At 54.5% G+C, this 19,881-nt stretch overlaps 1 protein-coding gene across 1 annotated transcript; it reads left to right on the plus strand.

Annotated features, from left to right (window-relative positions):
- The first annotated feature begins 1,324 nt into the window (after positions 1-1,324).
- DNAL4 (dynein axonemal light chain 4) lies at positions 1,325-13,211 on the plus strand. Its single transcript, XM_040233338.1, has 4 exons — positions 1,325-1,421; positions 9,017-9,224; positions 10,786-10,869; positions 12,111-13,211. Exons 2-4 carry the CDS (start codon positions 9,156-9,158, stop codon positions 12,273-12,275), a joined length of 318 nt encoding a protein of 105 aa, XP_040089272.1. The 5' UTR covers positions 1,325-1,421; positions 9,017-9,155; the 3' UTR covers positions 12,276-13,211.
- The last annotated feature ends 6,670 nt before the right edge of the window (positions 13,212-19,881 follow it).

A 19,881-nucleotide genomic window follows, 5' to 3' on the forward strand; every position in this document is an offset into this window, starting at 1 on the left:
ATACTATTACCTAAAAGAACTGTGGAGAGAATCAGGTGCAATACTCATGCAAAAGCCCCACATGATGTTACTTTATATTAGGCTTTTGTTCAGTTCAGTTCAGTCGCTCGGTTGTATCCAACTCTTTGAAACCCCATGGACTGCAGCACGCCAGGCTTCCTTGTCCATCACCAGCTCCTGGAGCTTACTCAAACTCATGTCCACCAAGTCAGTGATCCATCCAACCATCTCATCCTCTGTCATACCCTTCTCCTCCTGCCTTCAATCTTTCCCAGCATCAGGGTCTTTTCCAATGAGCCAGTTCTTCGTATCAGGTGGCCAAAGTATTGGAGTTTCAGCTTCAGCATCAGTCCTTCCAGTGAATATCCAGGACTGATTTCCTTTAGGATGGACTGGTTGGATCTCCTTGCAGTCCAAGGGACTCCCAAGAGTCTTCTCCAACACCACAGTTCAAAAGCATCAATTCTTTGGAGCTCAGTTTTCTTTATCGTCCAATTCTCACATCCACACATGACTACTGGAAAAAACATAGTGTTGACTAGATGGACCTTTGCTGGCCAAGTAATGTCTCTGCTTTTTAATATGCTGTCTAGGCTAAGAGTTGCACACGACTGAGCGACTTCACTTTCCCTTTTCCCTTTCATGCATTGGAGAAGGAAATGCAACCCAGTCCAGTATTCTTGCCTGGAGGATCCCAGGGACGGGGGAGCCTGGTGGGCTGCCGTCTATGGGGTCGCACAGAGTCGGCACGACTGAAGCGACCTGGCAGCAGCAGCAGGTTGGTCATAGCTTTTCTTCCAAGGAGCAAGCATCTTTTAATTTCACGGTTGCAGTCACCATCTGCAGTGATTTTGGAGCCCAAGAAAATAAAGTCTGTCACTGTTTCTATTGTCTTCCCATTTATTTGCCATGAAGTGATGGGACCGGATGCCATGATCTTAGTTTTCTGAATGTTGAGTTTTAAGCCAACTTTTTCACTCTCCTCTTTCACTTTCATCAAGAGGCTCTTTAGTTCTTCGCTTTCTGCCGTTAAGTGTGGCCTATTAGTGTCAGGACACCAACAAGTTGCATTTGCTGTTTCAAATGACTAAAAGAAACTCTCCAGATAACACCGCTCTTCCAAGTTTCTCTAAAATGGGAACTTCTGTTTATGCCCAACTCCTCAGGCCCACTTAAGACAACTATAAGTAAAGCCCCGCCTCCTCAACCTGTAAGCCACGCCTCTTTCCGTACCATTTACGTTGTAGGGCCCTTCAGTGTTGATTGACATCTTGGTTCACCAATAAGAAGTAAGAGTCTCGTAACGTCCGGTAAGGGGGCAGGACTTCCTCGCTGTTGCTAAGACACTCTTGTTTCGCTCCTTGACAACCCTGGCGGGGGTGCGCTCGTTGAGGCCTTAGCTCCGGCCCCCTCGGGAGCAGGTGAGGCCACGGGGTGCGGTGGGCAACCGGGCGGGGAGGGCCGGCCCGAAGCGAGGCTGGGAGGCATTGCGGGGCGGGCGGGGCCTCGCCCACCGCCGATGCCCCACCTCAACCTCCTGCCTGTTGGTCCCCAGTTCCAGATCCTCCCAACCCCCATCCTCCCCCCCACCCCAACACTTCGGGCACCTGCGAGCTCTGTCGAGACAGTTTCGCCGTCGCTATTCTGCAGGCCCTCCTGAGATCCCTTCCAGCTTCACGTTCCCCCGTCCTCTCTAACCCGACTCCCCCTGCACCTTGAACCCCCATCATTCGCCGAGTAACCCCCTTCTCCCGCGGCTGGGCGGGTGGTCGCCATCGCCTCCTCCCAGACCGCTTGAGTTGGACAGTTGACGACTCTCTGGGAATCGAGGCTGGTCATTTCCCTCTTTGGGCCTCAGTTTCCCTATTTGTAAATGAGAAGTTAGGTTGAATGATCCCTAAGGTCTCTTTGACTCTGACGTCCCAGGATGTGATTCTTTGACCCAACTGTAGACTTCCCCGAGGACGTGATCCTCGTGGGAAGTCTGGAGTGTAATGAAAAGGACTTTGTTGTTGTTCAGTCGTGTCCTCCGACTCTTTGCGACCCCATGGACTGCAGCACATCAGGCTTCTCTGTTCTTCACCGTCTCCTGGAGAAAAGGACTTGGCAAACCTAATTTGGATTCCCAGCTACAGGACCCTAGCAAGTTCTCTAATCTCCCTGGAGTCCAGCCTGAGTATATACAGAATTAGGATACTATAGCACATCTCCTTGGGGGATTCTGAGAATAATATGAACTTCCTTCCTTTGTCTCATATTTCTGCGCATTTCCCTCCCTCTGAGAATCACCCTGTTTCTCCATTTCACCCTCCAATTCACATCTCCAGCTCAGATATTTCTCCTGGGCTTCCATCGTTAGTGAGACTTTGCGGGGTGGGGGTTGGAATAGAGATTGCTTTATTGATGTAGTGATTGGACTTGGGACCAGGGCTCCCCTCCTCCGCCTGGGAATCCATGATTCTGTGATCCCCTGCTCCTGAGGAGATACCTCCATTTGCATATCTCACCAACAAATTAAACTCAGTAATTCAAACATCAAAGCGTCCCACATCTCTCTCTGTCCATCTGTTCTACCTGAATTCTCCTGTCTGTCTCAGTTAGATCACCATCCTCCTGGGCCATTATCTGCCCCTCTGCCATGCTCATCCCACTTAGGCATTGTCACATCTGTGTTTCTGCCTCTGCAAGGATCTCAGTCTCTCCATGTCTGAAGCCATCATCCTGATTCAAGTTTTTAATGCCTGTCACCCAGGCCATCGCTATAGCTTCCTAACTGGTATTCCTACCCCCAGTCTCTCCTCCTGTTAACCCAGTCCACCAGAGTAATTGTCAAAACACAGCCATGTCACCAGCCCCCAGGAGACCTCCAAAGGACTTCTCTTTCTCCACTAAAAATAACCATACTTCTTAAGCCTGGGTCTCAGGGCTCTTTTCCACATCCACAACCCCATCCCAGCCTCTTTCCCGGCATGCCTCCTTTCTTCTCATTTGCCAGGTTCTGTCCTCTGGCCAAATTGGACCATTGGACTTTCCCATAAAACCCTTTGAGCTTTCTGCTTCCACTTCACTGTGTTTGCTCATCACTCTGCCTGGAATGTCTTCCTTATTTTGCCCACCAGTCAGGATTCCCACTCACCTTTTAAGGTCTGACTCAAACGCTGCCCCTGCCACCAAACGCTCACTGTCCTCTCCCCTGTCCTCCAGAATTCTCCTCTTCCCTCTAGTTCTGTGTCTGGCTGGTGGCACTTCCTGTTCTCTGCCATGAACCATAGTTAGTTCCTTGGGTGTGTGTGGTGTTCCCTCATATTAAATTGGATGCTCCTTGAAAGCAGAGACTCTCTCTTGCTTATAGCAGAGCGGTTGAAAAAGCTTAGTGCTAAAATCATATCTCCGGGAGTTGGTGATGGACAGGGAGGCCTGGCGTGCTGCAGTTCATGGGGTCGCAAAGAGTTGGACACGACTGAGCAACTGAACTGAACTGAAAGTCATATATGGCTGAGTGCATCCTGGCTCATCCATTTATTAGCTGGGTGGGAAGTCACTTTGCTCAGCCTGAATGATCATCAGGGAAGTAGGGATAATAGTGCTTGTCTGATGGAGTTCTTAGGGGGAGTAAATGAGATCCTCTACATAAAACACCCATCCTGTTGCCTTGCTCAAGGTCAGTGCTCAATAGATGCATCAATAGATGTTATTGAAGGGATTTGATAGGGCCCCCCTACCCAGGGGGCAAATGAAATACAGTTTAATTAGAGTTTAGATATTTGTTGGGCTTCTCCCATGTGCCAGACACTGGATGCTGCTCTGGGGGCATCTACAGGAGAGCAGAGCAAGTCCTTCATCCCCGAAAGATTGTCTGGACTCACGACGCACTGCTGAGTCGTGACTGGCTATGAGACGTCACCAGTAATTAGTGATTATGAATGATTTTTTTTTTAAAGTAACTCAGTGCTAATTCCAGTTTATTTTTGTGATAACATCATTCTTAGTCACTTACGTTCAAATCTGTTCTCTTGAGTGGGAAAGGGGGAGTAGGTGTGAAGGGGGGGGTGGGGAAGGGGCGGGTAAGAGACTCAGTAATCCACTGTTTGTAGTAAGCAGCTGTTCTCTGTGATGACTCTGATAGTTAATGCTATTTGTTGTACTTTGTATCTTGACTAAAGTGTTTGGATTGCATCCAAACCTGGGTATGTCCATGAGGGAGAACCATATGAGTCAGTATGGTTTATTACATCATCTTATACATAAAGAAAATGTCTTGATCTCTATCTCTCCATCTTTCCATCTTTCTTTCCCTCCCTCCCCCTGGTTTAAGGCACATCAGAAGTTTTCACCAGACATCAGTGAAATGAAAAAATATAAGGGGGGTGTGAAAAAACAAACCACAATCCTTTGTGTACATGAAAGGTAACTGTCTTCTTGAGGATTATTCTTTATCCTGCAATCATCACTTTCTTACTCTTGAAATTTTCTTTTATAGTAGATGCTGCATTTCAAAACTGATGGTGAAACCTAGATGGTCCATGTTGTTTCCTGACTTCCCTGATATCTTAGGTGAATGCCTTCAAGTCCTCAGGTTCCTTTCCCCTCACCTTACGAGCCTTGCCTTTTGTTTGCCAGGAGGTGGAGGGCGAACTTGTCAGGGGAGGGCAGGAGGATGTCCAAGGTGCTGAGGGCGTGTGTGGCCTCACTCCGGCCGGAACCAGCGGATCTGTGTGGGCAGGAGTCTGGACTGCTGGCTGCCAAGGATGGACACTGTTTGTGTTACTGTCTTGCCTCCTACTTGCTCGGGACAGGAGAGAAAGCACAGAAGGTAGAGAAGAGTAGATAAGGATCCCGATCCTGGCTGTGTACCCCCAAGCCAGCCCCCAGACCTCTCTGAGGTGCCTTGTCTGAGAACTGTGAGTGGGTGTTGCCCCCACAGGTTGTTCTGGGATGAAATGAGACAGCAGGTGTGAAAGCAATGTATCACTCACTCCACCAGAGCTCCCCCAGCCCAACTGTGTTTGCAGAATTCCCTTGTGACTCCTTCCTGCCTCAGTACTAATGGCACAGAGCAGGAGCTTGATGAGTATTGGTTTGTTTGCCTGAGTGTTTCGCTGTTTAGTTGCTGGGATTCAAAGAAGGACACTTCCTCTCGCGCCAGTAACAAAAGCTGACATTGACTGTGAAGTAGAGTCTGTTTTTAGACCCAGTTTCCTGATGAGAAAACTGAGGCCTGGAGAGGTAAAACACTTATCCGAGACAGTCTGAGGTGTGAAACCAGACCTTCCTGTGGAGCCTGTACTCACAACCATAAAGCTATGTTCCACACATGTCCTCCCATCTCTCCGATGCTGGAGAGAGGTCAAGGCGGCAAGCCGTGGTCTACAAACCAAGCTTATTCCAGGTGCTGAGTGGCTGGAGGGGGTGGTGAGGTGCCTGCTGGCAGACCCTTTTGGCCTTTTTTTCCCAGAATTCGTTCATTTTTCCTTCCTCCTTCCCACATCCCCTAACCCATGTAAGGATTCTTCTCAAACATTTCAGAAGCAAAAGAATAAATAGTGACTGAAGTCAGTGCCCACCAAAGAACACAGGACACAAGCTTTGACAAGGTGATGAGATGAGCCCAGCTCATTGCCGAGGAGAAGCCTCACGGCAGATGTGGGCGAGGCTGCGTAAGGCTCCAGAAGGGGCCTTGGGAGAGAAGGAGAATAAAGGGCAGAGAGGGAGCAAGGCTGACGCTGGCTCTGTGTGCCCAGATGGGCCCCGGGGAGAGTCGAGCTCTGCTACCCTGCAGATTCGCGTGCCCTGGCCGGGAGCACACTTAAATTATTAAAGGGCTCTCTTTTAGACCTGACGCAACTGCTTCCTGGCCTGGACCTGTCAGGCACACACTCATGTGCATGGAAGATTGATAAGGTTATTAAAACTTGAGTTGTGCTATATTGGGTAGCATTCTTTCAGCAGGGTTTTAAAATCGGAGCTGAATGACTAGCTGTACTATAATGATACAGTGTCATAAAAAATTCTACCTTTTTACTTTTGGAAACACCTTGTCTATAACTATTCCTTTTCATTCTGAGTCTCATCCCTTTTGGATCCCCAGAAGTGTGTGTAGAGGTTAGGAAAAGCCACTTGCAGTCATGACCTTTAATAAATGTGGCCGAATGATGTGGCTGAAGTCCCGGCTGATAATGTGGTGGTGGTTGGAGCAGCATGGTGCTGGGTGCAGAGGACCCTCCGGTTTCCACACGCTCACGTGCATAGATACTTGGTGCCCATGACAGCTCCCTGAGAAGGACAAGGTGGGACCATCCCATTTCGCAGAGGAGGACACCAAGGCTCAGGAGGTTAAATTACTTGCCTCAGGCTGCAAAGCAGGGAAGAGGGCAGAACTGCTTTCTGTTTTAGAGCTGGTACCCTAGCCTCAGTGCCCCACCTCATAGTCTTGAATCTTCTCTTCTCTATCAGGTGATGTCCCCCCTGACCCCACCCCCCAAAAAAACTGTCCCAGTGGCTTTCCCACTTTGTTCCTGAAGAATGGACTTTGACAACACCTCCGAAGTGTGGTTTCATCCAGGATTCCACGTGCTAAAGCAGTCCAACCAGTGGTCATGGACCCTGAGGTCCCCGAGGGCAGACATGCGCACAGTTGCCTCTGAGCTCCTCTCCACACTGGCACTTGTTAGCCCAGAGGCCGAACTGAATCGGATTGAAGTATTCGGGTGGAAGGGGCCTAAAGCAGCTGCTTCAGCGTCATAAATTGTTCCCACTTGAAAGTCTCGGGAGACAGCAAAGCTTACAAAGGATGTAATCCTTTTACATCAGTGCAGCCCCCACCTTCTGTCACCCCTTGATGATGTGGGGGAGGAGGCAACAAAGTGGCCTTTACCAAATAACCACAAAGAGGACGGCAGGGAATGGGGCCTTAATAGAAACGAGAAAAGACAAGGTGATTCACTGCCTTTTGTGAAATAAACTTAAGCAGAAAGTACAATGGTATCGTACTTGGTCGTTTGCCAGCTTATATGTAGAGACAAACAGACACCGCTAATATCTGGGTGGTACAAATGCCCAGGATGGTGACATAAGAGGAGCCATCTGTCCGCTGGGAAACCAGAGCATACCCGGGCAGTGGTGGGGGAGGACCCCCACCCCTCTGCCAGGCAGAGGGTGATGCCAGGCTTCCAGCTTCGCTTGAGGGGGCCGACCACATGGAGTAGCGCTGAGGATTTCTGCGGCACCAGAGAAGGGGATAAACTTGAGACCACCGCCCAGAAAAAATGTGCCCAGAAAGCTCAAGGCTTGACCAAACAAGGATCAAGTTAGCGCTGGACGGGGAGACACCAAAAGGGACAAGCTAACATTCCTCTCACTGGACCATGGGAGCCGTGCTTGTGGTCATGCCTCAGGGGGCGAGGTGTGTGGGCACCCACCTCGTGTGCTTGCTGTGTGCAGGCCCTGTGATGTGAGGACGGTGTTAGGATCACCTGTGTCGGAGACCATCGCAGGTCAGCTGCAGCTCTGCTGCCCAGGAGCTGAGTGGCCTTCAGGGTAGCGATGCCTCCCTTGCATGCAGGACCTAACTCATGGGGTGCTTGGTGGCGCAGGGCCAAGTAAATGCACGTGGGGTACTTGGAACAGTGTCTAGCCCGCAGGAAACCCAACCGATGTCACCCGTCGTTACCTACCTGTTCGTGACTACGCTGGGCATCTTCAGGGTTCGGGGGCTGTGCAATGAAAATTAAATTTATTTGGAAATGTGAGCGATGCTGGAATATTATAACATTATTTGGCTGTATTTGCATACCAACTCAGTCCTATCCAACTCTTTTCAACCCCATGGACTATAGCCCGCCAGGTTCCTCTTGTCTGTGGGACTCTCCAGGTAAGAACACTGGAGTGGGTTGCCATTTCCTCCTCCAGGGGATCATTTCAAGTCAGGGATCAAACCTGTGGCTCCTGCCCTGCAGGCAGATTCTCTACTACTGAGCCATCAGGGACACCCATTTGTCCAATAAGGATAGTTAAAAGGGGCTTAATGATGTGGTGGTTCATTTTCATTTATATTAGTTGTACTTCTGAGATTAAAAGGTCTTTGAGTTATAGGATAAACTGACTTGTAGGATAGAGAGAAACACTGAGTTTCAAGCACTGCTTCCAGTCATTTAGGATCCAAGCCCATCTTTTAAGGAAAAGCTCCATCTGTTTTTCCATAAGATTTGGAAAGAAAAAAGAAATCTATGCATGTGTATTAGGCTTTATAACTTTTCCATCATATCCTTGTGTGAATCTCCAGGGAGCCAGAGGGAAGGAAAAACAGTTTGCTGGGTGTTTGCTGAGTGCCTACTATGTGTCTGGTGTACGCCATCTCATTTGATTCTTGTAACAGTCCCACGAGGTAGATGTGACCACCTTTATGTTACTGATGAGGAATCTGAGGCCCAAAACCACATAACTAGTGAGCGGAAGGACCAGTAACTAAGGCCTGAGTCTCCCAACTCCTGGGCCAGCTGGACAGGACAGGGTGGCCTGAGGGAGTGGACGAGGAGAGCCAGGCTGCCTGGCACGCCAAGGAGGGTGCAGAGCGTCACTGGTCACATGTCTCCTCTAGAGCCAGGACCTGCAGAAGGAGGCATTTGCTTGCCCATAAGCCCAGGACTGTTGAACACCACCTGACATTTCACTTCCTGACCACATCTGCCGGGAAGCAAGGACCATGTACATAGTAGCCTAGCAGAGAAGCCAAGTTCGTTAATTGCAAGCTGAAGGCTCCACCCTCGGCCTGGCCCGCAGTCAGTATTTGTCTGGATAATGACAGCGTGGGCTTGCAGCATCGTACCAGCGTGTTCTTAACTGGGTCCCAGCATCTCATGTTGACTCATCCTCCCATCTCCAGACTTGCTGGCCATTTGGAAAAGGATGTGGAGGAGTTGAGACGGGGAGGTGTCAGATTGTTACTGAGACATTTCTAATTTGTGATGTATAGTTTTTAAGCCAACTCGTTTCTCCTGGTTTTTCCTGTTTTCTACAGCACCCCTTGGGGAAAGACATTTTCTGCTTCCACCAAGCTGGCAGGGCCTGCTTCCTGAATCTCCTGGGTGTGTCTTAATTACCAGTCCCAGCACCTCCTGAAAGCATCCCTCTCTCCTCCTGGTCACAGTGGAAGTATCATGGGAGAAACAGAAGGGAAGAAAGATGAGGCTGATTATAAACGACTGCAGACCTTCCCTCTGGTCAGGGTAAGGCCCGGGGGAGGGGGGCAGGTGGCCAGCAGGGCCCAAGAGCCTCGGAGAGAGAGAGGCGAGGGGGAGCTTATCCCTGCAGGATAGCATTGGGAGGAGGTTATGGCAGGCTCTGCTGGCCAGCCTAGAGACGGAGGGGTTGCCCGCAGGGCTTCATTCTTCCATCCATCCGTTCATTCACTTGACAGTTGTTTAGGCCGCCTACTACATATCGGGCGCTGTTCCGGGCACTGTGGATATGGGAGTGAACAAGACAAGCCTGGCCCCCGTGAAAAAAAGGGTTAAAGAACATAATTTCAGGTCACAAGTGCCCTGAAGAAGAATAAAGCGGAAGTAAGGAGCTGGAGAGGAAAGATTGGCTTCTGGAAAGGGCTCTCTGATCAGAGACCTGAATAAAGTTAGGGAGCACGCCGTGAGAGTCTGGAGAGCATTCTCTAGGCAGGGGAAGCAGCAGGCATGGAAAGCCTGAGCAAGCTCAGCATCTGGGAGGCGCAGGAAGAAGGCCAGTGTGGCTGGAATGAGTGCCAAGTGAGGGGGCCCTGGACGTGAGTGTCAGTGTGACAGCCCGGCCAGCCTCCCAGGCCTGGGGGCCACAGTGAGAAATGGGGATCCCACCCTGACTTCAAAGGGAAACAGTGAATAGCCTTCAGCAGAGGAGTAGGAGTCTGGTGATCTGTTTAACGTTTCTGAAAGAGCCCTCCAGCTGTTGGATGGAGAATGGATTTTAGGGAACCCGAGTGGAAGTGGGGAGACCAACCAGGATGCTACTGCAGAGACCCAGGGAGGGAGGGTGGCTGGGTCCAGGTCACGGAGCAGAGATGGCAAGACACGGTAGGGTTCTAGACAGAAGTTGAAGGGAGAGCAATAGAATTCAGCAGCACACTGGATGCTGGGTGTGAGGGAAAGCAGGCCAAGGGTGACTGCCAGGGTTTGTTTTGTCCTGAGTGTGGGAGAGAAAACAGTGTCGGTTACCAAGAGGGGGAAGATAGAGGACTAGGTTTGTGGGGGAACATCAAGCGTTATCTTTCAGACTTCTGAGGCTAGCAAGTAGGCAGTTGGACATAGGAATCCAGAGCCCCCAAAAGAGGTTAAAGTAAGGATGAGCATGTGGGAACCCTGCCCATCTAGAAGATGTCTGCATCCACAGAGCAGGGCGGGATCCCCGGAGAGCAGGAGCTGAAGAGGCAAGGATAGAGACGGAGCCCAGGGGAGGAGGGCACCCAGAGAGGGCCAGGAAGAAAAGCAGGGGGCCCTCAGAGCGGCTGCACCATCTCTTCAGGATCTGAGCCAGTCAGCTGGGCCCTGAGGCTGCTGGTAAAGCGTCTCCGTGGCCAGCGTGCTCCTGCCTGGGCCAGCCGCCTTCCCCTGTGTGTCGCTGGGACACATTGGTTGCACAGGGGCCCCGGGCGTAAGAGCCCACGAGGCCTTGCTCGGTTCCGTCAGCAGACGGGTCATCTCTCTGGGCTCTGCCCATGCCTTAAGCTTGGGACGAGAGGCCAGCCCAGAAGCCAGGTCACAGGCTAAGGCTGTCTCTGTTTGTCCCCCACCCTGCCTCCAGCACTCGGACATGCCAGAGGAGATGCGCGTGGAGACCATGGAGCTGTGTGTCACGGCCTGTGAGAAATTCTCCAACAACAACGAGGTATTGCCATCAGTGCGGCCCCTCGTGTCTTGGGTGACCCCTGTGGCCCCAGTCCCCGCAGCCAGCTACACAGAGTGCCGCTGGGGCCAGGCTAGACCCTTCCTGGGAAGCTTTCAGAGCCTGGGAAAGGCCGGTGAGAGCAGGGGCTGGCGCTATCTCGGGCACTGACCCAGTGCTAGAGGGAGAAGAGCCGGGGGACTTTCTGTGATGCCCCTGTCCACGTGCCCCGTCTCAGGTGGGCTGCAAAACAGGCTACCTTGCCCCTTGGCTCCATCCCAGTGGAGAACAGAGGCCCGCCCAGGCATTCATTCATGTATCCATTCATCCATTCTGCAAAGATGTTAAACACCATCCCTGTGCCAGGCACAGTCCTAGGTGCTGGCGACACCACAGTAGGCATGGACACAGGAAAAATCACTCATCAGTCTGCTGGTGAACAGGAAGGAACCCAGCATGGTGGCAGCCTGTGGGGGAGGCAGGCCCTGGCCACTGTGCACCGGCCAGGCAGGCCCAAGCTCAGATCTCAGTCTCCAGCCCCTTCCTAGCTCTTTAACCTTGGACAGGCCAGTTCTCATCGCTGGGCCCGTTTCCCGGTCTGTGCCAGGGGGAAAGGATGCTGCCTCCTCGCTGGGTCGTCCTAAGGACAGACGTCCTGAAATGATGTGGGTGAGGCGCCTGGCGTGGCGGCGGGCGCGGCCAGTGCACAGCAAGTGCCGGAGCCTGGGGCTTCACTCCGCAAAGGCCAGGCTTCCACCCTTCCCGAACCCTCTTGAAAGAGCGAGCTCGGGAAGGACGAGGGGCGCCGCTGTCACAGCTGAGGGAGGCAGGGCCAGCTTCTCTCCCAGAGCCCACCAGACGCACCAGGGAAGGCCTCTGTGCTCCCTGAAGGTAGCCCTGAGCCCTCGCTGTGACGATGGCGATCGCTCCATCTGCAGTGTGCGCTCAGGGGTGCTGGCTCATTGAGGGCTGAGAGCAGCCTCCGAGCTCCAGCCGGGGCCTGTCTCAGGCCCGATGCCCCGCCCTGCCGCCTCACCGGTGTCTTCCGCCGGTTGGGGTAGCTGTGTAGCCGCCCCTGGTTGGAGGGGCTGGAAACCCGGTCTGAAGGTTCTGAGCTGAACTGCAGTCACGGCCTCTCTCTTGCCGAGACTCCTTTCCCCGCGAGGGCGCTGACTCACGCCCACTCTCTCCCCCAAGCTGCCCCCCCACCCGCCCGCCCCGCGACGAGCCTGCTCTCGTTGCAGAGCGCTGCCAAGATGATCAAAGAGACCATGGACAAGAAGTTCGGCTCCTCCTGGCACGTGGTGATCGGCGAAGGCTTCGGCTTTGAGATCACACACGAGGTGAAGAACCTCCTCTACCTGTACTTTGGGGGGACCCTGGCTGTGTGTGTCTGGAAGTGCTCCTGACACACTGTCCCCCCGCCCTTCCGCGCCCCCGCCCCGCCCCCGCAGGCCTTCCCCCCCCTCCCCCCACGCTGTTCCCCTGGGAGGGGGGAGCAGCCATGGGCAGGTCCTGACTTTCCAGAGGAAAGCTGGGGTCTTTTCTTCGCCGTCCTGTGTACCGTGTCCTGAGCCGCGCCCCGCGTATGCATCTGCAGCCATCTCACGCTGAGTCCCCGGGTGTGAGGGGGCAGCAGGGGAGGGCTAGGGGGGTGGGGTGTGTGTGACAGGGTCAAAGGAGGGGCGGGGGGTGGCATTTTTTTCTCACAGGGACCTGCCAAGCCCCCACGCCTTCCCACACCCAGCACTGTGGGCAGGCGTCTGCCCATTCTTGACTTGACGGGGTCTGTGTGCAGATTGCCTCGAGGGAGCCTCTCCTCTTAGGGGGTCACTAAGGGCCTCTCTCCTCATCTTCTGGAGAAGCGGTTGACCCCACCCCCAGAAGCCCCTTTCCCCGCCTGGCCCCGGGCTGAACAAGCCACTGCGTCTCCTCGGGCGACAGCTCCACAACCCCCTGGCTTTGGCATGAGGACCAAGCAGCCTGCCCCCCGCCCCATCCCCGGCCCTCCCCCCCACCTTGCCTCCACGTGTGCAGTTGGTAACCAGGGGCTGAGGATGCGGGAACCGCACCTGCGTGGTTTCTGGAAGTGTCACTGACCTCCGGTGAGACGCCTGGGCCAGGAGCGCCCTCGCCGCGAGGCCTGTTTCAGCAGGGAAACCTGGCCTGCCACTTCTCATCAGGGACCGCATGCCGATTTGTACTTCTTATCTCTGCTGGGTTTTCTATATTCTTTTTGAGTGTGGGGAGAAGGGTTTTAGTAGAAGGGTGAATCCTATTTTACACAGCGGTCTTATTTATATATAAATGTCTTGGTTTTTACAATTAAAGTAACCAAAAACTGACCTTGATCTTACAGTCTCTTTTGGGGGGGGTGGCGGTTTGGTGGGGGAGCCAGGCTCAGTATTGTCAGGCTGTGCAGGGGTCCCAGGAACCTGGTGAGGCTGCTGGTGTCTCAGCGCCCAGGCCCTGCGCCTCCCTGTTCCGTCACGGTGCGGGCCCTGGGGACACTGACTCGGCACCCTAGTGGCCAGACCGAGCCACCGTAAAGACACTTTCAGTCTCACATCATGTTGTTCCGTTCAGAGATGTTTCTTCAAGCAGCGCTGAGGGCCAGGTCCCCCGGGAGTGGGGACACCAAGACGGAGAAGCCACAGACCCTGCCCTCAGTGAGTTCGCGGTCTATGGAGGAGGAGCACAGGAACCCAACTGGACGTTCCAACTGGACGTGAAAAGTGATGAAATAAAAGAAGGGTCTTCCCTGCTGGTCCAGCGGTTAAGAATCCACGTGCCAGTGCAGGGGACACAGGTTCAATCCCTGGCCTAGGAAGACCCCACCGTGGAGCAATGAAGCCTGGGCACTGCAGCTACAAGCCTGCACTCTGTAGAGCCCGTGGTCCTCAAGGAGAGAAGCCACCTCCACAACTAGAGAGCAGCCCCCAATCACTGCAGCTAGAGAAAGCCCGAGCACAGCAAGGAAGAGCTGAAGCAACCAAAAATAAATTAATTTTTTTAAAAAGAGAGGACAGGGCATGGTGGGGGTGGATGGAAGGCCGCCATGCCCAGCCTAGGGAGTGTCGGAGAGCCCCTGGCGGGGTGGGCCCTGAAAGCCAGCTCTCAAAGGAGAGAGGGATTTTCCCCAGGGAGGAGGTGCTCCGGGCCAAGTGACGCTGGGAGTAGATGCGTGGCGTGAGGGGCCGCCCTGCAGGCCTGAGAAGACCCCTTCCCCCCAATCTGAGTCTCACCCCTAGAAATGCCGGGTCTGGGCAGACCTGGGCCAGCCTGTCCTGTTCCCCAGCCTACCTTCCCTTCCTGAGGTGGCTCACCAGGACACCCAGGCCTGGCAGCCCTGCGTCCTGGCCGGGTCACGGCCTCCTAAGGCTTTGAGTCCATTTGTCATGGGGTCTGTCGACAGCTCTGCTGTATGGCATCCCATCCCTCCTCTAAGCTCTCAGAGACCCAGGCAGCTGAGCAGGGAGGGGAGCGCGGCAGACCACTGGTAAATTTCACAAGTGTTCGCTGAGTTGCTGCTGCGCGTGGGGTCCTGAGAAAAAGAGGAGGAGGTCAGGGTCCCTGCCCCAAGGCTGGTCATCTAGACCTAACTGTGGTCATCTAGACCTAACTGGTCGTCCGACCCTCTGGGACTTGTAGGATGGGGGTTCAGGGGAGAGGGCAACTCCTTGACCTTGGACCTGCGCTGACCTCAGCCCTGGGCCACACCAGGTGCTGAAGGGGGCGGTTGGCGAGGCGTGCAGATGGGAATACAAGGAGGTGGGCGCTGAGGCCTGGAATAGCTACAGTTTATTAACTGCCGCCTTGGCAGCTGTTCTCGCCTCTAATCTGCCACACGTAGGTGCCACAAAGTAAGCCAGGCTCAGCCCGCATCCCAAGTGGTAGGGTGGCAGCCAGGGAGTGTGGGCTCTGAGGTCCACAGACCTAACTCAGGCCCAGCCCTGCTCTTCCTAACCTCGCTAGCCTCAGTGGCTTTGTCTGTAAAAATGAGGATAAAAGAGACCAGCTCCTGAGGTTGCTGAGAGCCTCAGGCCTGCCGCCGGAGCAGACGGCGCCCCCGCCATGCACACTGTGTGCTTGGGGGTGCTGCCTTCTCCCCACCTTGGAGATGGGAACTCGCCTGACACCCAGCTGTCGCAGGACAGGGCAGAAAGTCAGCACAACGCTGCTGACCTTGGTGGCTCTCCTTCTCTCTCCCCACTGGGACCCGTGCCAGCCGTGGTCACCCTAACCATCCTCCCAGGCCCCTCCCTGCTCACGGCCAGAGATTCAACAAGCAGTTGCTGACAGGGACTGAAAAGGAGAGGGTCGTGACCACGGAGTGGCACGCCGGGACACCCCAGCCTTGGTGGCAGGCGGCTGGCAGGCCACTGAGGAAGGCAGACCCCAGGAATGGAAAAGCGGGACGCATTTAATAAGGCATCTTCCAGAGGGAGGGTGGGGTTCAGGGGAATGTGGGGTTCGGGGAAAGAGGCGCTGTCACTGCCCCCAGGGCACTGGGGAAGGTGTCACAGAGGAGGCGGCATTGAGCCAGGCTGTGGCTTTCCCAGGGGAGGGGTGAGATGGGGAGGGCAGCCTCAGGTGAGGGGGCCAGCACGTGCAGAACAGCAGTCCCCGAGGAAGCCGCCGAGATGGATGTTGAGAGTGGTGGAGGATGCGCGAGTGGAGTTCCCAAGAGGGCAGAAGGAGGAAGAGGTTGAGGACAAGGAGACTCCAGCCGCTCAGTGTCCCCCACTTGGCAGGCACTTGGGCTCGCTTCCTTATGACGTGATGTCCTGTATCCTCAACAGACCTCCAAGGTGGTCATCACTGTCCCCATTTACAGATGAGGCTGGGTGGGTGAGAGATCTTGCCTGGGTCCAGCTAGGAAGCGGCTCCAGCTGGGACCCAGACCCCCTGCCTGCCATCCTCACCAGCCCTGCTCATTCGCAGGCCCGTCGCCCAGACACCTCAGTCCCCTCTGCCGGCTCAGTGTAGGGGAAGTCGGCAGCCTTTTCTGGACATGTTGGGGCACCAAGTCATAGGCCCCCCACCCTCGAGGCCCCGGCCCTCTGCCTGGGAGAGCAGTGAGTGCTGGCCGGATGAGAGAACCAAACTCTGGTCCCCTCCACCAGGACCTGCACAGACCCCAGAAGCACAGGCCTCCCCAGGATTAGGGGTGGGAGGGAGCAAGGAGCACCAAGGCTGTCAGTGTGAGAAGACGAAGGGCAGGGGCTGGGTAGCAGGGCCCCATGGCAACCAAGATGGTGGGCACGCTGCCAAGGGGGCGAGAGGGCTGCCTTTGAAGCTGGCGGTGGCCCGTGGAGAAATCTTCTGGTGAATATTTAATGCTGTCTCGGAAGTGATGCAGAGAAGCTCCAGGGTCCCGCTTAACCTACTTCCTGCTTCTCCCGAGAACAGAGCCTTTGAGGCAGGCAGGTGGTGTCCCCTGGGCTGGTGGGGGTCCCTGGCCAGCATCTCGCCCACCTCCAGCCGGACTGACAGAGGTGTGAAGCAGGGCTTGTTAGTGCCTTGAGAAGAAGGAGCAGGAAACACCAATAATGTCCTTCAGATCCTCCTCCAAGTCTGGGAGGGGAATTGTTCAATTTTAGCCACAAGCCACCACCCTGTTCTATTTTCCTTTTGTTCTCCTCATCTCATATTTAAAGTAACCGCCTCCCACTGCCAGCTGCTGTCTTCAATCCTTAGAAAGGCGGGGCGGGGGTGGGGTAGAAAGGGAGCAAGCTTAGGAGGTAGAGGACCTGAATTAGTACTCGTAATATTTCCAAACTATTGGGGGTCCCAAGTGTGCCGGGCACCGCCCTAAACATTTTCTAAATTGTCTCATTTAGTTGGTACATCCACCCTGTGAAGAGACACTGTCGTATGCATGCTAAGTTGCTTCTCTCGTGTCGAACTCTTGGCAGCCCTATGGACTGTAACCCGCCAGGCTCCTCTGTCCATGGAATTATCTGGGCAAGAACACCAGAGTGGGTTGCCAATTCCTCCTCCAGGGGATCTCCCCGACCCAGGGATCAGACCCGTGTCCCTTATGTCTCCTGCATTGGCAAGCAGGTTCTTTACCACTCGCACCACCTGTGAAGCATTTTCCAAACTGTCTCATGTAGTTCGTGCATCTACCCTGTGAGGAGGTACTGTCAGCGCCCCTTTTACAGATGAGGCATCAAGGCCCAGAGAGGTTAAGCTCCAGGTCACACGACCAGGATTCACCGCAGGCCCACAGGGCACCAGAGCCCAGCTCTCCAGAGGTCTGCCCGCCACGGGACAGCCACTCAGCTTCTCGGATCTGTTTTCTCACCTGCAAAATAGGACTCCCGGCTCCTGCCCTGCCTCTTCTCGGTAGGGCACCAAGGAGATAGTGGTCATGAAGGTGGAAATGCCTGAAGGTGGGAAGTGCTGATCAGGAATTGGGGTCAGGGCCAGTCTGGGGAGCCCTTGCGAGCCCTGGGAGACGTGGGAGTCTGGAAGCTTGGGCTCAGCGGGCCAGGTAGGTAGTTGCCTCCAAGGCCCTGTTGGCATCTGGGCTCTGCAGGGTCACGGCATGAGACACAGGGTGACCACACACACGTCCAGTGACTGAGGATCCCAAACAGCCGGGACCAGATGCTGTCCTTCCATCCTGAGCTGGGAAGGACTGTCCTGATAGCAGATACTTGTGAGGACTCTGCTGTTGCCGAGCACTCTCCAAGCTGCGTCTGTCCTTTGAGCCTCAGAATGGCCCAGTGAAGTGAGCCAGGCAGATTCTATAAGGGTCTCTGCCCCAACAGTGAGGAAATGGCCTCATAGAGAACTTGGGGTGTGCTGGGATGGGGGCCGGCCAGGGGCAGAGGTTTCTCCTCTACATACCAGTAGCCTCAGAGACGCGGGAAGGGTGCTGCCAACTCCTCTAGGACTCCTCCCCGCCACTGCAGTCCCTGAACACTCCAGGTCACCTTGTGTCCCCACTGTGCCTCATCGTCATATCTACACCAGCTACGTTTTATTGACTTGGTAGAGATATGTCTTATCTCTCTAGCATAGGACCTGCTATGTATCAGAGGTGCAATGTGACTAGTGAGCAAGTGAATAAGGCTGGTTAGAGGGATGAATAGATGGATGGATGGATTATGGATGGTTGAATGGATGGATGATGGATGGTTGGATGTATGGATGATGGATAGTTGGATAGATAGAAGATGGATGAATGGATGAGGAATGGTTGGATGGATGGATGGATTATGGATGGTTGAATGGATGGATTATGGATGGTTGAATGGATGGATGATGGATAGTTGGTTGGATGGATGGATGGATGAAAGATGGATGGATGGATGAGGGATGGTTGGATGGATGAACAATGGATGGATGAATGGAAGGATAAATGGGTGATAAATTAGCAGAAAATTCTCCAGGAAGCTCAGAGCAACAGGGCACATGAGCCAAACACACCAGTGATGACTGCACCAGGGGCATCCCTTTATTTCTGATGCCCTCAGCCAAATCTCCAGGCCCCTCAAAGGAGACCTCAAGTTTATTTGGGACTCAGAAAGTCACCCCCCTTTGAGCTGATTAATAAGAAAATACAAAGACTCAGAAGCAGCGTGAGTTGATTCCTAAGGTGGGAAGAGCTTGCTAAGGAGCACCAAAAAGAACATCGGGGTTGCCATCAGACCTGAGTTCCAACACCAGCTCCACCACTTGCTGGCTGTGTAGCCTTGAGTAAGTCCCTTCTCCTGAGCCCCGTTCTCTTCAGGGTTAAAAAGGAGTGAAGTCCTTGCCCTCTTAGCCCAGAGGTCACAGAGAGGATTAAGTGAATGGAGCAGCCCCAGGAAAGGGGTCAGGGCTGAGCTCCTGCTATTAAAGCCTCTGCCAGAGCATTGTCACTGGCTAGCGAGCCATCAGCCAGGACCCTGTGCCCCAGGCTGGCCTTTTGCCTGCTGGCCTGATGCTCTTTCCAGCCATCACTCAGCAAGTATTTAATAAGCTCTGGAGATGCCAGGCCCTGTGCAGAGGAAATAGGCCCCCACCCTGGTCTCTGCCCTTGGGAGCACGGTCTAGGGGAGATGAACTCTAAAGGGGCTCCTGGAGAACACTGTGCGGGCCAAGCGCAGGGAAGCCGGCGGGTTGTTCAGGAGTGTTCTAGGCAGAGCCCCCCACCAAAGCCCCCAGTTGCCCTGGGCAGGCACAAAATCTCCCCCTTGAACATTGTGTGGTCTAGAGCTCTTTTGAGAGCCACAGGGCCTTGCATTATGTAACCTCTTACAGGGCTGAGCACAAGGCCGTGTACACACCCGGTGCTCAATGAATGTTTATCAAGTGAATGTCCTCATCCTCGTCTACAAAACCTTTCAGCACATTCTTCGTGCTGCTTGCGCTGGGGCCCAGGGACACAGGACAGCGGGGCAAGTCTGGCCGGCCTTCCCCGGAGGAACTTGCAGTTAGGCAGACACGGGGGCCAGCGGGACAGCTCCGTGTGCAACGTGCGACCGTGGCGGGTGGGTGTGCCCAGCAGGGGTGCTGAGACCAGAGGAGGGACACGACAGAAGTGGGCGTGGAGCTCAACACACAGGGAAGGAGCTGAGGCAGAAGTCAGGGTGTGCACACATGTTTCAGAAACAAGGCCATTGGGTGGAGCTGGGGGTGGGGAAGACGAGCCAAGAAATGGCCCAAGAGAGGGGCAGGGCCAGGCCTTTGCGGGCCTCCTTCATGGCAGGAAGGATGAGGTGGGGGGCAGTGAAGGAGGGGGCAGTGTCCACCTGGCAGGGGCAGGCTGGGGTCTCAGGGCGAGGCCTGCACCAGGATGGAGGGAGGGCGCTGAATCCGGGGAGTGCGCAGTGGCCCGCTGAGCGCTGGGAACTCAGGGCTGGGTGGAGGGCCTCACGGTTGCGCTCAGCCCTTCCTTGGGCTGGTTGGTCCTTGCACGTCCCCCACCCCCAGCTCAGAGCCCCTGTGGAGCTGGCAGGGGCAAGGCCACCTTGATGATGGACCCGCATCTTCAGAGGTTTGCCAAGGGCCAGGAGTGGG

The sequence above is a fragment of the Oryx dammah genome, unplaced genomic scaffold (genome assembly GCF_014754425.2).
Source record: "Oryx dammah isolate SB20612 unplaced genomic scaffold, SCBI_Odam_1.1 HiC_scaffold_29, whole genome shotgun sequence".
In the NCBI taxonomy this organism is placed as follows: Eukaryota; Metazoa; Chordata; class Mammalia; order Artiodactyla; family Bovidae; genus Oryx; species Oryx dammah.